The sequence below is a fragment of the Ornithodoros turicata genome, chromosome 10 (assembly GCF_037126465.1).
Source record: "Ornithodoros turicata isolate Travis chromosome 10, ASM3712646v1, whole genome shotgun sequence".
NCBI classification, from domain to species: Eukaryota; Metazoa; Arthropoda; class Arachnida; order Ixodida; family Argasidae; genus Ornithodoros; species Ornithodoros turicata.
Window position 1 is genome coordinate 9107518 of NC_088210.1, and position 17396 is coordinate 9124913.

At 49.1% G+C, this 17396-nt stretch overlaps 1 protein-coding gene across 1 annotated transcript; it reads left to right on the forward strand.

Moving 5' to 3' along the window:
- The first annotated feature begins 2050 nt into the window (after positions 1-2050).
- Positions 2051-16870, forward strand: LOC135370162 (glycoprotein-N-acetylgalactosamine 3-beta-galactosyltransferase 1-like). Its single transcript, XM_064603862.1, has 5 exons — positions 2051-2281; positions 8879-9161; positions 10557-10724; positions 13465-13567; positions 16565-16870. Exons 1-5 carry the CDS (start codon positions 2125-2127, stop codon positions 16721-16723), a joined length of 870 nt encoding a protein of 289 aa, XP_064459932.1. The 5' UTR covers positions 2051-2124; the 3' UTR covers positions 16724-16870.
- Positions 16871-17396: the final 526 nt, after the last annotated feature.

A 17396-nucleotide genomic window follows, 5' to 3' on the forward strand; every position in this document is an offset into this window, starting at 1 on the left:
CTGCGCGTGGATTGGCTCGAAATTGTAGAAGTGCTGTCGTTCTACCAGCTTGGGTATAGGAAGTTCTACCTCTTTTTCTTAAAGCAAACGTGAGTCAGGAGCAAGGGAAACGGACCGTTTGTACCCCCGGAGGAGAAGGCTGCGCGTGGATTGGCTCGAAATTGTAGAAGTGCTGTCGTTCTACCAGCTTGGGTATAGGAAGTTCTACCTCTTTTTCTTAAAGCAAACGTGAGTCAGGAGCAAGGGAAACGGACCGTTTGTACCCCCGGAGGAGAAGGCTGCGCATGGATTGGCCCGAAATTGTAGAAGTGCTGTCGTTCTACCAGCTTGGGTATAGGAAGTTCTACCTCTTTTTCTTAAAGCAAACGTGAGTCAGGAGCAAGGGAAACGGACCGTTTGTACCCCCGGAAGAGAAGGCTGCGCGTGGATTGGCCCGAAATGGTAGAAGCGCTGTCGTCCTACCAGCCTGGGTATAGGAAGTTCTAGCTTTTTGTTTTGCTTAAAGCAAACGTGAGTCAGGAGCAAGGGAAACGGACCGTTTGTACCCCCGGAGGAGAAGGCTGCGCGTGGATTGGCCCGAAATGGTAGAAGTGCTGTCGTTCTACCAGCTTGGGTATAGGAAGTTCTACCCTTTTTGGTTTTCTTAAAGCAAACGTGAGTCAGGAGCAAAGGAAACGGACCGTTTGTACCCCCGGAGGAGAAGGCTGCGCGTGGATTGGCCCGAAATGGTAGAAGTGCTGTCATTCTACCAGCTTGGGTATAGGAAGTTCTACCTTTTTTGTTTTTCTTAAAGCAAACGTGAGTCAGGTGCAAAGGGAAACGGACCGTTTGTACCCCCGGAGGAGAAGGCTGCGCGTGGATTGACCCGAAATGGTAGAAGTGCTGTCGTTCTACCAGCTTGGGTATAGGAAGTTCTACCTTTTTTGTTTTTCTTAAAGCAAACGTGAGTCAGGTGCAAAGGGAAACGGACCGTTTGTACCCCCGGAGGAGAAGGCTGCGCGTGGATTGACCCGAAATGGTAGAAGTGCTGTCGTTCTACCAGCTTGGGTATAGGAAGTTCTACCTTTTTTTGTTTTTCTTAAAGCAAACGTGAGTCAGGTGCAAAGGGAAACGGACCGTTTGTACCCCCGGAGGAGAAGGCTGCGCGTGGATTGGCCCGAAATGGTAGAAGTGCTGTCATTCTACCAGCTTGGGTATAGGAAGTTCTACCTTTTTTGTTTTTCTTAAAGCAAACGTGAGTCAGGTGCAAAGGGAAACGGACCGTTTGTACCCCCGGAGGAGAAGGCTGCGCGTGGATTGACCCGAAATGGTAGAAGTGCTGTCGTTCTACCAGCTTGTGTAGGAAATTCCTTTTTTTTCTTAGGGGGTTGAGTGTCTTTCGTTTACGCAGACAGATTGTCCTCACTCGACGTTTCGGGAAGAACAGTGTTAGTGGCGACACTGCCGTTATGTCCTAATTGGTGCTTTGTGGTTTGCTTTGTGGTGTCGCGCCGGACGACCGCGACACAAACCTGGCAGAATCGCTGGCTCGCGACGTCGCTAGGGAAACAAAGAGTACGGCGTCGCTGACCCGTCCCACGACAACAAATGCGTTGCGCGATGCGAAAATCACCCGACTTAATTGTCGCCGTATGTGGTTTAGCTTCTAACGCTGTATTTGTCCTGGAGTCACCCTAGAAGCTGACGCCGCAAAGCCGCCATGTTTACGCCTACGCTTATCTACGAATGCTGTGTACCGCTTTCACCCACTCTTTTCAAACCTCCCTGCTCTCTCCCAACTCCAAAATGTATCCTGTATCTTAGTGCATCACTACACTTTTGTGAGCGCATCTCAAGCTGTGCGTGGGTGTAAAGATGGCGGAAATTCGTAGCAAACGACAACGTCGTCTTCACCCTATGCAGGGGAGCTAGTATTCAGGCAAGCTTGATGTGACGTGCGACGACGTCTATTCTTCACACACACACACAAACACACACACACGCACATCACCGTGAAGCAATCCCTGATACCTTTCGATCAAAGTTACCCTCCGTGCGCCTCTTCAGATGACCAGGTGCTCACCTGCAACGAGACTGGCGTTCCGAGAACTCGTGCTCCCTCTCTTGGGAGGCTGCATACTGGGCATGAGCATGGGCTTCTTCGTGCTCTCTGCTTTCCGGCTGAGGCCGTCTCTCGCTGCTGTCAAGTCTGCAATCTACGCACAGCTCGAACAGATGACGGACCTTCATGAACTTGCGAAGGCACTCAGGAATCAGACCATAATACGGACCATACAAAAAGGTAAGCAAATTTCGTTACTCGCCTGAAAGCACGTAGGAAAGAATTAGTGAGTGAGGTGTTCACGGAGATCTTCGCGAGGGCGGGATCCAACGGATAACTCTTGTGTGTGTAGATAATGTGAGAATGTTACGCAGAATGATAGTCATTTCGTATAGACGCGGACTCCAGCTCAGCTTTGACTGCTGTAGCAGTGATTTATCCAGACCCCTCTAATGATACGGCAATAATAAAGGCAACGGTGATAGTGGTCGGTAATGGCAGGTTGAGATGTTATGATGTAGCTGCAGTAATGATCCACACACGAACCTCCCGGCCCCCGTGCTTGGGATTCTTTATAGAGCACTGTACGATAGCATTGATGCTTCACCCAATATATGCCTCGCCTACGCGCTAGCGAGAACAGCGAGGATAACAAGAACAATTAGCAGCAGGCAGCCATTGCGCTGTCCGTTTGCCGACGTGTCCTTTGGTGGCCTGGATAGAAACCACCAGTGCTCTCCTTGAAATATTCGATGTGTTGCCATAGGGGACCTTCGATCGCATGAGTTATGAGTTTTTAAATGACGAATACTAGTTCATCTGGTAGTATGACTAGTGAGAGAATGGACCGGCTTACTGATAGGGAGCATATTTCAAGTACCAAATGCCCAAGAAATACATCAATGAAGCGCATTTATTATGACTGCTTGCATACAATTTATGAAGAACGTTTCAAATTGCGCGGTTTGTCCTGTACTAAAAACCACATGTTCCCTTCGAGCATCCGAAAGGTAATGCACAAAAAAATCGGAAAATTTCAATACACTTGTTAAGGAAGACACATGTCTCAGCGGTTAACATCATGTGATCTCGCTCCGAACATCCACCGCATTTTTCTTATTCTCGTTCTATCGTTCCATTAAACGTACTGCATCGTGTACGGCGGCCATTGATTCCTTTACAATGGTGCCGACACCCGGGAACACGGTTTGCTGTTCGAGTCAAGGCTTGCTGAACTACGTCGGTATGGAGAATTTTGATCGCCTGAAGAAAATAGGACGACGAGTCGCTCGACGATCACTCGTATTACTAATGAATGGAATGCCCATTTGACATAGTCGCCTCCGGCTGTTGACCAGCTAAAAGCGAAGCTGCAATAGACCTCTCCCTGCTTGTAAACAAATCACATCATAGTGTTCCACAGCTCCACCAATTTGGTAGAGATATTCTGGTTGGCACCCTCGAAGGCGAACAAGGTCACGCCCGAAAGCCACGCTCTTGAGGGGATTAAGATGGTTCCTGAAAGAGACGCGACCTTCGGTCTTACTTGACTTTTCAATAGGAGGCAGCGACCAAGTGCCCATTTGTGCAACTCAGCCCTCCCGTTTCGATTTCTTTCGGTTTCAGTCTGTCTACCAACATCATGTTGACGTTTCGCGGGAAGAGGTCTATTCTTGAAAGCTAAGGTGTCAAGTTTCGCTCACATTGATCGAGACACACATATTGATGACGAATTCCTTGAACATGTGTGCGACCGATGCTCGGAGACTCTAACCGCCATCACCGTTCAGGTCCGCTCTGTGCTCGACTCTCCGTCGCCACACATCCGGAACACATCAGCAGATCCTCCGACGTTCTTTAGCTACACTCTAAGAAAAAAAAAAAAAAAGGTATGATTTTCTACCCATTTCGGTAGAGCTGCATTGCAACCACATTTCTACTCTAACCAGTTTTACCTTTTGGGTATAAATGGAGAGTAGAAACAAACTACAGAGTAGAATATGTCGTTCTGCCAGCTTGGGTAGGAGATTCTACCATTTTCTCTTAGAGCAAACGTGAGAGAGAGGAGCAAAGGGAAAGGGACGCTTATACCCGCGGGGGAGAAGTCGCGTGTGGATTGGCACAAAATGGTAGAAGTACTGTCCTGCTCCAACTTTGGGTAGGAAATTATATCTTTTTTTCTTAGAGCGTAGATTGAGGATTGGGCACACATGGCTCACGCATCACCACCACCTACTCAGAGGTCAGGATCCGCCGGTTTGCGTGCACTGCGGTGACAGCTTGACTGTCTTGCACGTACTGACATCCTGGCCTCACTTCGAACTCCAACGCCAACAGTATTTCACCGCATTCTACAGTGACCATGTCCCCAGCCTTTCTACTGGGTAATACTCCTCTTGTGCCCTTTGATAATGTTATCCAGTTTTTGACCATGTGTCGTTACTTAGTCAGATGTAGATGTTCAGCATTGCTCCGCTTTTAGCCTTTGTCACCTAACTCATCCTGTAAATCTCTCATCGCTCATACTTATAGATAGCTTTTAACTGCGACACTCACTTGTTGTCGTCCTCCTCCTTTCTCTTTCATCATCATCTCCCACACACTCATCATAGTTCTTGCGCTTTTTGGTCTTTGCGGCCTTTGTGCCAATCTCTCTCTCTCTCTCTCCGTCTCCCCAGCCTTCAGATGTTCGGTTGCCACGTGAAGCTGGAGCACTCACTGGTGGCAGTCACCCCGATGGAATCAAGTTAACAGAAACTCAGAATCAGTGGCGTATCTAGAGCTACCTGCGCCCATGGCAACATGGTTAACACGATGTCCTTGGGGATGCGTTTTCGTGTGGTCCGCACTAGGTTTCACACTACAACCTCTCTAATAGCGGGTGCTTTAAATCATTTACGAATGTGCCAGGTTGAGTGCACGACCTGGCACGTTCACATCCGACCACATAATGGCGCCTCTGTTCACCTGGCGCCCATGGCACCTGTCCACACCTGCCACACCCTAGATACGCCACTGCTCAGAATCGACTCCTTCTCCGGTGAGCTCTCGCGCTGGCAAGGCTTCTGGGACCAATTTCGAGCGAGCATTCACGAGAACCCACGTCTTTCTAAAGCAACCAAGTTGAAGTATTTGATGTCGCTCATGTCTGGATCAGCAGCAAGAGCACTGGAAGAGTTAAACGGTATGGACGAGAATTATACGACACAGCATTCGAAATTCTCAAGTCAAGATTTGTCAAGAATGAACTGCTTCTCAACGAGCATTTTAACGTTCTGTTTCATCCTGGAGCGGTGAAGTTCACGGATGATGTCGCTAGGTTGTGGACCCTGCATGAAGCTGTTACTCTGCGGTTGAGAAACCTCAAGAGTCTGTGTACACCGCAGAACCCGATTCTCTGTCGCTGTGCATAGGACAGTCACTAGGAAGATCCCCAGGGCACTTGACCTTGAGTATTACCGAAGAAGAAGAAATAGCTTAAGTAACATTGCAGCCGACACTGCTAACACTGCGGGTTACTTTCCTGCTGACGATTTATCACGGCTTTTGGGCTCTCTGGAACGAGAAATTGAAGGTCGGGAACGGATTCGAAGACCGCAGTTTCCTGTACCGCAAGATGCCATTGCCGAAGGTGACAACCACTGCAACCGTCTGAAGATCCACCTTTCTGCAGCTTCGTTAGCAGCAGCTGATACGAAGACGGTCTGTGCATGTCTTCAGATCATACAGTGGAAGACTGTACGGTTACCTTGAGCTCTGAGGACAAGAAAGCCATCTTTCGTTGCGAAGGGTTTGATTCCTGTATAGCAAACGATCGCACCTCTAGTATGTTGCAGTGTATTATGTTGCATGTGCACATGTTGCCTAGTAGTCTAGTATGTTGCACGTCTAGTATATGTTGCCAGCTTCGCTGTCAGAAGTGCGATAGGAGCCTTCTTACGCGCCTGTGTCCGGGAAAACCACCTATACGGCACGTGAAGGAGCTACCCCGGATATAACCACGACGGCTTCACTTACAGCTTCGCGTTTCTTTCAGACGCGCAGCAGCCCAAATGTCCCCTTGCTGACAGCGAAAGTATGGCTCGAAGACGCAATTGGTCAGCGGCGGTTGATACGGGTGCTGTTTGACGGGGGCGGTCGGCGAAGTTTTATTCGCAAAGACATTTCAGACTAGATAGGATGCCAACCGATACGCGCTGAAAACGTGCAACGGGAATTTTGTTCCTAGTCTAACTCCATACAGCTATGTGAAGGTGGCATTGTATAGCCCGTTCTCTTCTCGCCGTATCATACACTCTAAACTTTTTCACACCTTTAAGGGTGTGCACTATGAACATTCAACCTGGTTGCGTAACATTGCATCTCCAGGATGATATTTTGCAAAATTTGGAAAGCATTACTAAAGATCAAGTGCCAGTGCAAATCTTGCTTTCATTATGTCTTGGTTATCGTAGGTACGAGCTAATGCATATATGCATCGCTATCGATAATCGAGCACGCGCAAGTGTCTACAATACTGTTGAACAATGTTGGGATGTTGCAAGACTGAATTTTTGGAGGACAGAAAACACTCGAGTAAAAAAAATTTGTGCGAAACCGTGCTCCACTATGGTGTTACGAAAATTACACCTAAAAAGGCGGCGTGCGCCATGCACGTTATTACACCTTTAAAGGTGTGAAAAGATTTAGAGTGTAGTGGAGGCCATTGAATACGACCAGATACGCTGAAATAGCCTCTCTACGTCAAGTAAACACCTGTCAGTGCAGCTGAAGAGGATGGGCCCTCGCGTTGCTGATGAGCCTTTCACCTCTATTTCCATTTCTCCGCGGATTTCTATCGGAAAATCGTCACTGGAACAAATGTGCGCCTATTGGACACGTTCGTTGCGAGGGAAACCGTTTTCAGCTGCACCTTGCGAGGCACCAGTAGGTGTGGCTCCAATCGATGTGGTGACGTCGAAGTCATGCCGGTTGGAGTGGAGTCTGGCGCCTAAGAGAGAGATGCGGACAAACAATTACAGGCGTTCAGGGAACTGGAACATCCTGGCATTATCGCGCAGGAACAATTGACAATAAAGCCCTGGCTGCTCAGCGTCTCACGAGCATCGCGAAGAGGTTGCTCCCATGTCCATCTTTAACGTGGGAGTACGACCATACGGTACTGGAGTATTTACGCTGTGGTCGTGCAGAACGCGTGAACGACCCAGAACTGGTGTCTGAGCCCCTGTATTACATGCCGCATCATGTCGTCATTCGAAGGAAGCGTGAGACTACAAAGGTACGAACACGTCATTAAAGGTATCTGGTTTCGCCTCCCTTAAAGGGACTATGAAACGATTTTTTTCTTCGTTTCGTTCGAAAGAAGACATTTTTCTGAGTCTAGAACCGAAATTTTACTTTCGTCGCGCGAGCGGACTTCTCGGGAGCGAATTTAAACGGAGCGGCGAAGGGAGGACAGCTGGCGCCGCGCCGTGGGGAGCTGCCGAGCGGAGACACAACGGGTAACTTGACGCGACCACGGCCGGCTCAGCAACACGTCATCGTGACGTGTTGCCGAGCCGAGGAATCCCGCCAGGAGCATGCGCCGTAGGATCCGGCGTATGCGTTCATCGGGAGTGGAAATCTCCATGACAGCAGCTTTCGCGCAATCGGCAGATTTCGACAGTGGCGGCAGCCACAGCGCGAGCTCGCGGCGTTACTTGCCATTGTGCAACACCGGTGACGTAACGGGGAACCGAAGTGCGGTCCGTACAGTTACACCATCGGCAGGGAAATATGCGCGGGAGAGGAGGAACGCGGAAGAGACATTTCCAGCGCGCGCTCCTCGCAGAGTGGAGGGATTTCGTCCGGAAAAATTTGTGGCATATTAGTTTCTCTGCGGGAAGAGCAGTTTCCATCGAAAAAAAGTATGGGGGTTCGGGAAATTTCATAGTCCCTTTAAAGAGACACCTCAAGGTGGACCTAATCTAAACCCGAACGTACTGCACGTCGAAAAGGCGTTCTTACAAATTTTTCTGAACGACGACTTTCTTTTCTGGTACGCGACGACTACAGCAGCCGACCAACCGTTGCCGCCAATCGACACATGGCGAGTTCCGTTTGGAGCGAGGTCCAGCCCGTTTCTCCTTGCTGCACCGCTCCGGCATCACTTACAATATATGCGGCAATATCATGCCCGTCGATCGCCGCTATGCTTTCAGACCCTTTCTACGTTGATGACCTAGTTTTTGGGGACGATGCGATGGAGATAACAACAAGTCTCTATCATCGAACTAAGGATGTACTCGGGCCACAAATCAGTACTCATCGCGCTCGCATAAATTTGTCTACACACTGTCATCCGGCCTCATTTCATCAGACGCAGAGCTGGCGCTGAATTTAGCGTTACACCAGTCGTAATTGCCCCGTAATTTTTCATGACGAAGGCGGATTTTTGCGTCTGAAACGCCGTCTGCAGCAGTATCATCGTCCTGATGGGAGATGGAATCACTGAAAGGTTGGCCAGCTGTAGGACTCGAACTCACATCTTCTGGATTACCGGTCCAGGGCTCTACCATCTGTGCTAAGCTTACACACTCCCCAGCTTTGTATATATTTGTCCTTTCTATGTGTTCCAGCCTCAGAACATCAAGTGTTTCATCATCATCATCCTTCCGGATCATTCACTTGCTGCCCTTTTGATAATGCGCGCGCACATTCGGTTTTTCCACGCCGGCGTCCAGGAGACTGCCCGTGAATTGAGAGAAGAGTATTGGCTCCTTAGAAGTCGTCAGGTTGTAAAAAAGGATCCTGACCGTGCAGTCGATAACATGGTTTCATTGTTTCTGCGTGATTCAGGGGCGGCGACAATACCAGAAGGACCTAACATTGCCTGCGTCGTCTACACATTTCAAGACGTTCGTGGAGCAACGACCGAGAACACGTGGGGTCGTCGTTGCGATCGACTGCTCTTTCTTAAGAGCGAAGGTGCTTCGAATAAACGAGCCGTCGGATTTAAGACCCCGACGAAGCTGAAGTTGCTGGGTGAGATCTTCCGGTACGCCCACCAGCGTTTGGAGGACAAGGATCGTTGGATTATCTATGCCACTGCAACTTCCTACTTTATTCTCGAGAACCTCAGGTAAGTTTGCAATGACACTGCTGTGTTGGAGGCGGTCGGGATGAAAAATTAGTTTCCAATTAGGAAAGAATCGGATGACGAGGAACCATCTGTCCTTGCCAGCCTCGTGGACGGCGGCACTATAGTGCTCGGAAGCTTCTCATACGCAATTGTTTTGTTCGTATTCGTACTTAGATTAAATTTAAATACGAGGGTATTTGTATTTTTTAGAATATTTTTAAAGCTGTAAGCACCACTGATGCCATTTTTGCAGGCGGGTTGTGCGGACATACTGTGAGTTAGCCGATGTAACCACTTGACGACTGATTACCTAAAATACATTGAAGTGATGGTGTCGTACCTCCCTCCCCTCTCATAAAGTGTACCATTCGATAGCCCTTTGTTGAAAATGGAATACTAAAAAATTTACCCGACAGAGCACGTCACGGTTATTAAATAACCGAATTCAATTGATAAAGACTGAAGAGCATGCCGCGATCTGTGTTGGCAACAATAATGAACGGCCACGTCTCCCTGCGGGAACCCCCGTGATAGGATGCAGAAATCTTCTGCTTTCGCGCGCGCTAGTGCACCTGCGTGATCGCCAACGACGTGCAAAAAGCACGCCTCGCTTCTTCAGGAATCAGTCTCTAAGCTCCCGCAGCGCCATTTAGTCGTTATCCTCACCGTCACCATATTTAAATACCAATTAGTAGCATTCCCAGAAAACCGTTCATAAATATATGGGTGTTAGGAGCTGCCGAGCCGTGCTGCCCCGTCCGCCATATGGCTGACATTTTGTTTGTCAGGGGTCACATATGGGTCGAGATGTATACTGCTCGCGACATGGTTGACTAAAATCGCCTGTCAGTAGTGCTGCAGCCTATATTTCATTGACTTCCCAATTTAAAGGTGGGCCATATGGTGCAGGTAGTTCTTACTCGAAATAGATGATCTTGCAACACATCGAGATTTGAGGTGGAATAAACCACGAGGGGCTCATTTCAGAACCGTGTCGCGAGTATTATACCTACCTTGCGCGCGAAATCTGTGTGTGTGTGGTGGCCATTTCTCTACATGCCATGCGCATTTTCTGTGGATCATTGCAGTTTGCAACTCGCGATGCAGGTATTTTTTCAGCGCCGTCCCCCCACACCCCTAATATACCCGTAGATCGACAAACCCAACCCCCAAAATAACCCCAGGAAGGCCAAAATCAAAATGCCTTCCCCCCTCCCCTCATCCAGAGTAGCAGTCTCCTCACTTCTCCTCCGGTCGTGATGAAAGTACTGCAAAGATTCCTGCCTCGACGCATCAAAGCATTTCATGACTGTAGGAAAGGGAACAGGATTGCCGTTAATATTGGTACAACCTCAGCATGCATGGAAAAAGTAACATTGGGTCGACATATTTTAGGTACCTCGTACAAGATATAGACTCTCGGAATGCCTACTACATGGGCCACATGAACGTGACATCTAAAGGCCTGCGCCTAGGGGACGACTCCGTTTTCGTCCTCAGCCGTGGAGCACTCGATCGCATCGTCCGAGGGGAATGCATGGACAAGGAGACAACTCTTATGCAGTAGGTGGATCTACGATTTCTTCCTTTCTACATAGTAGAAACATATGTGTAACGTAATTACCGTTGGGGACACGGTTGTCTAAAATCTCCGGCCCGCGGCGGAGCGATCCCCTATCGGCGATATCGCGCACGAAGGACCGGTACCAATACCCTCCCCGAGGGGAGGCAGCGCTGAACTGCTCTCCCTAGCAGACGACGCTGGGAACGCGATGGTAGTCTCTCCCGACAGGCGGCGTTGCGTGGCCTTACCTCGGAGACTGTAATGGTATAGTTCCTCCGTGCGCGACATCGCCGATAGGGGACTGCTCGGCCAAGGGGCTGGAGATTTTAGACAACCGTGTCCCCAACAGGAAGGGAGTTGCCTCAGGACAGGAGCCGCCGATATTTCGAACAGCGACTGTTCTTCTTCTGGGCACCGTCCTCATCATTGGCAGGGTGTTTAAAGGGTTAGGTGTGACGTGTTAAAGGTTCATGCGAATTGTGGGTCAACAGCCCGGAGGGAAGAAAGGGTCCGTACGGGCCTCTACGGCCGGAGTGAATGGCCGCTTTGTTAGAGTGTGGAGGGGATTATGTGAACGGAGTGATCTTGGCTCCAGACCGGTTACAGAAAAATGGGAGGTTCACGGACACGTGGACGGAACGGGACCAAAGGCAAGAATTGGCAAACATAGCTATGTTTGCCAAGCGGACGCACGGACTGCACGGGGATCCAGTTTCATGTTGCTGGAATCATGGGAAGCGTGGAATTTAGCGATCTGAAAGATTCGTTCGTTTAAAGAAAAATATTCGTTTGAAGTCTCGGTTCGAGCTGCCACATTCACGAAAACAGGGATTTGTAAGCAACTCTGTCCAGTCACCTTATCGGAAGTTGCTGCTTGCTGACCAAGTGCGATGGTTCTTATTTCGATGGCATTATGTAGCCGTGTGCACAGGCTCAGCAATGCTATTAAGTTTCTAAAACGAACTTAACGCGTAACGCGCTTATGTGGCTAGCCAGCCAGCAGAGTACTCGGAAGGACACATCGCTGTGTGGCCTGATTAGCTGAAAGACTGGTGCGTTTTACAGAAAAGGCGTATATGTACATTGCGCCTTTCAGGTATCGTAACGAGGGCGCGCGCTACCGGAACACCGTTTCCTCTACATTTGGTGACCAAGAGTTTGACTAGGAAAGACATAGTTATACAGCCGTATTCTCTGAGGGATCCTTGTGCTTCGAGGGACGCTTCCAGTTGCTTTGGCAATGCGTTGAGAACGTGCTCGTTGGGCGTATTGGAGGCGCTGCCAGAGCTTTTTTTTTTTAATTCCGTGTTAGCGCCGCGAAGCAACTGTGGCTCTGAGCGGCGTATAGACGGGGACAGATGAAGAGAGGACAGCAGGAAGGAGTGGGGGACAGGGGGGTTAGTATGCGTCCTGGGCCGACTTCAAGTGGAACTGTGCCGACATTCGTCTGGAAAGTCTTCGGAAAACCCAGGGAAAACCTCAGACAGCACAGCCGGTGACAGGATTCGAAACCGTGTCACCTCCCAGTCTCGGCGGTGAAAGCGATCACTCTAACCATTATGCCACGGGAGCTGGTGCTGCTGCCAGAGCTACTGAATGGACCTTTTTCACCTTGGCCGATGCGCATGCGTATGACCTTGAGGCGCCGGAGAGGATTATCTCCGTCTTCACTAGATGGCGCACTATGGGGACGACAGAAGTGGGGACCAATGTGGGGAGACCGCGCGAATGGCGCGACCTTGTCGGCCCCCCACTCCGGACTGGTTTTGGTCCTTTGTGCTACCCACGCGAATTTGTTTTGACGCGCGCCGAGCATGGTTCGTTGGCGGCAATCGCTATAGAACGCTCCTGAATAAGGGTCGATTCATACGATGCAACTTTTTGCTGCAACTCTGTTCCCGCTACAGTTGCGCGCAACCGAAGTTGCACCAAACAAGTCCCTTTCATACGGCGAGCAACTCGGAATGCCGTAGTTGTCACCGAGCTCCCCAGATGGCGCGAAAAAGCATCATTGTCATAATTTTCGTCCAATCGCACCGCACCTTCTGCTCGTTACGACTTCAATCCGTTGCGAGTTTGATAATTTTGCATAATTTCCACTGGTCAGTGATAATTTCATCGTCTCGCGTACTGCCGCTGGAATAACTGACACATGGAAGTCTTCCTGATTGGTCGCGCTTGCAAGGCGAAGCCGTGTGATTGACAGGTTGCAGCTAGAGTTGCAGGAGAAATCGCTCGTGAAGCGATCGGCTGTGCAACTCCTGCAACTCGAGTTGGGCAACCAGAGCTTTGCGTTCACACGGTACAACTTGGTGGCGCAACCTGGTTGCACGCAACTAAAGTTGCATCGTGTGAATCGACCCTAAATCAATTCTGTTCTGGCATTCACTGGACTCGGTCACTATTCCATAGCTCCATGGTTCCACTATTCCATGGTTCACTGAGAACTAAACTTGGGAGTCGCGTTGGCCAACCACATGCCGGCCTAGAGAAGCCGACAGGTAACTCGTCTACCTTTCACCGGACGGGTCATACGTTCTAAAAATGAAATTTCGTCGCCCCGTTATCGTACTATGAAATGTTCGTATATGATCTCCTGAGCTGCAGTCACACTAACTTGGTGACACCAAGTCAGAAGCCCTACTGTGCCCCTGTATGTGCAGCGGATGACCATAAGCGTATTATGAGGTTCACTTTCGACAGGTATAACAGTTAATCGTGTTCCTTCGTTCCTTTCAGTTGTCTCCGCGCAGCCCAAGTCCAGCTAATTGACAGCAGGGACCCACACGGATGCCAGCGCTTTTTTGCGGAAGATCTCCCGACAGCTAATCTCTCCGCCTATGTGAGTAAGCACTAGCAACCTCCTAAGGCCTCCCCGAAAGTTGTCCTCATTTCTTCTTTTTTATTCATAAGGACTTTGTTATCACTCACGCTACTCCCGTTCTCTGAGAGAATCCGGCCGCAGAAGGCGCGAATATATCTCCCGTGAAAAACGCAGGTTTCAAAAAACAAAAAACAAACAAACAAAAACACGAAAAGTTTACGTCGGGCGCTTTCAGTACCAGCGTCGAACCTTAGTGATTTTTTGTAATGAATTAATTGTTGTACGTATGTGGAGATCGTGTTGGGTTAGTAGCATGATGCATAAAGGCAAAAGCGACACGGACGTACAGAGGAGTGTGTTTTAGGTCGTTCACCACACCATCGAAGACAGGCGCCCATACAGTCCAGCCAGACTGCCAGCTACATGCTGCTGGTGCCCAGTAATAAGGGGGATATACAGGGTGTTTCAAAAAACGTGTCATTCGGACTTTATAAAAAAACGGGGCGACGGAAAAATACGGGGTAAGCGGCATTTTTTGTGGCAACTGAATTTGCCATCTTGCAAAACTATTCTAATTTGATTTTAATTAAAATAAATTGAATTTCTTTAATTGAACTCTAAAATTTCCCAAGTCAACCTAACCTTTTTTTTTAGAGAATTAGAGAACCCGTAGCGAACTTAGTCAGATCCACCAGGAAATCCGCTCGATATTGCAAATGGAACTGCCCAAAAAAAGTCCCGAAATTGAGGCTTCAAAGTTTCGGGTATTCAATGGCGCACGAAATCAGACGCAAAGATTCCTGGAGAGGAGGACTTGCTCCAGCCCCCATGAAGGATAGAATGTCAAAAAAAAAAAAACAAAAAAAAACTGGGCGGGAAAAAAGAGGCGGAATCATTTTTGTTTGCCGCTTATCAACGTATGGTGGAATGTCACCCGCCTTGTTATCGGCGCGTCTTGTGCTGCACGCCGGTCCGGCGATAAACTGTTCTAGCTTCATGGGGGCAGGGGGCATGCAGGCATGGCAGGGGGGGATCCTGCCCTCCGCGCATCTTTGCGACTGATTTGGTGCGCTGTTGAATACCCGAAACTCTGAAGCCTCAACTTCGGGACTTTTTTTGGGCAATTCCCTATGCAATATCGAACGGATTTCTTGGTGGTTCTGACTAGGTTCGCTACGGGCTCTCTAATTCTGTAAAAAAAACCTTAGGTTGACTTGGAAAATTTTGGAGTTCAATTAAAGAAATCCAATTTATTTTAATTCAAATCAAATTAAAATATTTTTGCAAGATGGTAAATTCAGTTGCCACACAAATGCCGTTTACCCCGTATTTTTCCGTCGCCTCGTTTTTTTATAAAATCCGAATGACACGTTTTTTGAAACACCCTGTATAAGTCTGGATAGCCTGTAGTAATGCGAAACTGTATTTCGAGCCGTGTTTGGCTGCATACATAAAAATATGCCTGGAACTGCAGGTTAGGTCCCTGCACGGGCCGACTTTTCCGCGCCCGACCCGACCCGGGCGTGTCGAAAAATGGCCGTGCCCGACCCGTGCCCGGACCTTCATATTTTTTTTTGTGGCCCAGCCCGGCATGGCCCGGCGTCTAAGCGAATACAGCCCGGCCCGGCCAGATGACTCGGCGAGTAGATCGCGGCCTAGTATTTCCAGCCGTGACGTACGGGTTTCTGGCGCTTATCGAATAAATTTAAGAAAATTTAAGTAAATTTATAAGAAGAGAAGACAAGACCACAAACATACAAGTGCTGGCGGTTTACACCGTAACGAGACCAAATTAAATCCAGAACGCACACGGGCATGGGGTTATCGTTACCGAATGCCAAGTTTTTGGTGAGGTAGAGGATGTTGTCGGCAAACTCCTTCTCCCAGTCCCTACACCTCTCACCAAGCTTTGCCAACGTGATTGTGAAATACGTGAGGAGTGAGGATCAATGTGAAGTGGCTTTGAAAATGTTCTGGAGGGTCGAACCATACGCAGAACGCAGTGTCCTTTGTTTGTCGCAAATATATGCGCAGGAATGACGCAAGCGCGTGATGATATCAACTAATAGTCCTCCATTGTGTGGAATTAGCTGCGTGACGCGTGACCCGGCCGAGCCTAACTCTCGGAAACATGTTTGTCGGAGCGGCCCGCTGTGGCGACGCATTTTGTCGGCCAGGGCTCAGCCCTGTTCGGGGCACACAGCCAATAACAAGCCCGGCCCTGTCAGCGGACCGGGTCGGGGGACGGGCAGAGGCGGATCTAGGATTTTTCCGAGGGGGGGGGGGGTCCGCTATAAACAAGTGCCAGGTGCATGCTGGGATTGGTTCATTGAACCCTATGTGCAAGTCTGGAATTGAGGGGGGGGGGGTCAGGAAATCCGGACACTACCCTAAATCCGCCCCTGGGGCCGGGCTCGTGCAGGGCTCTACTGCAGGTATTGAAAGGTCTCATTAACGGCTCTGACTGCAAAGGCGACCTCTGTTGGGAACTTGCTGATGGATTTCGTGCTCACGTGGCTCGAGCTGGCAGTCTATGTAGACTCTGTCTGGGCGCCAGTGTCTCGAATACGTAGCGCGAGGAAGTGCCACAAAAGTAGCCAGAAAATAGCCAAGTCGCCATCGCACAAATTTCGACGGCACGGCAGTCAGAAAGCGGCCAATAGACCTCTACCTGTTTGTGAACAAATGACGTCATAACGTCCGACAGCGCCACGAGTTTGGTAGAGTTGAACTACGTTCAAAGCTAGTGGCGAACAAGGTCGCGCCCGAAAGCCACGGTCTTGAGGGGATTACGATGGTCTCTGAAAAGGACGCGACCTTCGGTCCTACTTTTCTTTCAATAGGAGGCAGGGAACAAATGCCGATTCGTGGAACCCAGCTCTCTCCTTCCGATCTGTTTTGGTTTCGGTGTGTCTACCAACGTCATGATGACGTTTCTCGGGTAGAGGTTTATTTGGCGCGAAGTAACCAAATCTGGCAACCGTGGAAACCCTGTGCACGAATTCTCTGTTTCAGGGGCTGAATTGCCTGAGTGACACACCCATAGCGTTCATCAAGCCTGGCATAACTGCTTTTGCACTTTTAGAAGCTGTTGGACGGTACATCTACCCTTACGGTATACGTGGTTACCTCAATACAGCGGAGGCACATGACAACAGCACGTGTTCTGTATGATGTGGCAGAGAGCTGCGGCACAGAGACTAAGCCAGACACGTTCCACCACAGAACACCAACTCGTTTTTTTTTTCCCTCCAAGCAACTGTGCTGTATGTGTCTTGTACTATGAAGATAATATCTAATAAACATAGTTCAGAAGCAGCCCATCTGCAAATTTCCTTCACTCTTATAGGTGATGGCTGAGAACAGGATCAGTACGTGTTCTAGTTGTGTCTGTTCCACCCATGCTGTCCCTCTCCTTAAAGACATGTTCGTTCTTCACCTCTTGTTTCCTCTACTTGTCAGGCAACTATACAGGGTGTCCCAGAAAACGTGTCATTGAATTCTAATAAAAAAAACTATGCCACATAGAATCATGCGGTCAACAGCATTTGTTCTTATTAGGTTTTTGCCACCTCCTCATGGGAATGTCATGATCTCCAAGTTTAATTATATAAATATTCGCGAACTGAACTCTGAAATTTGCCAAGTAAAGGTCACTTTTTTACCCCACCAATATGAAGAGCGTGCCGAATTCACTCAAATTCATGACAATTCACAGTGATATTCACGAGCTATCCCATCGGAAAAAATAGCCGAATATCATGCTTTTAGGAGCACCGGACCATAGCGCGCGATGACTTTTTGAGCGCAATCGCTCTCAGTGCGACGAAAGGAGGTTCCGAAGCCA

What these genes read in the sequence shown, in the direction of transcription:
- LOC135370162 (XM_064603862.1), top strand. Translation starts at nt 2,125, where the DNA reads ATGAGCATGGGCTTCTTCGTGCTCTCTGCTTTCCGGCTGAGGCCGTCT. An exon ending in TTTATTCTCGAGAACCTCAG is followed by an intron (nt 9,162 to 10,556) that starts GTAAGTTTGCAA and finishes GACATATTTTAG; the next exon opens with GTACCTCGTACAAGATATAG. An exon ending in CAGCTAATCTCTCCGCCTAT is followed by an intron (nt 13,568 to 16,564) that starts GTGAGTAAGCAC and finishes TCTCTGTTTCAG; the next exon opens with GGGCTGAATTGCCTGAGTGA.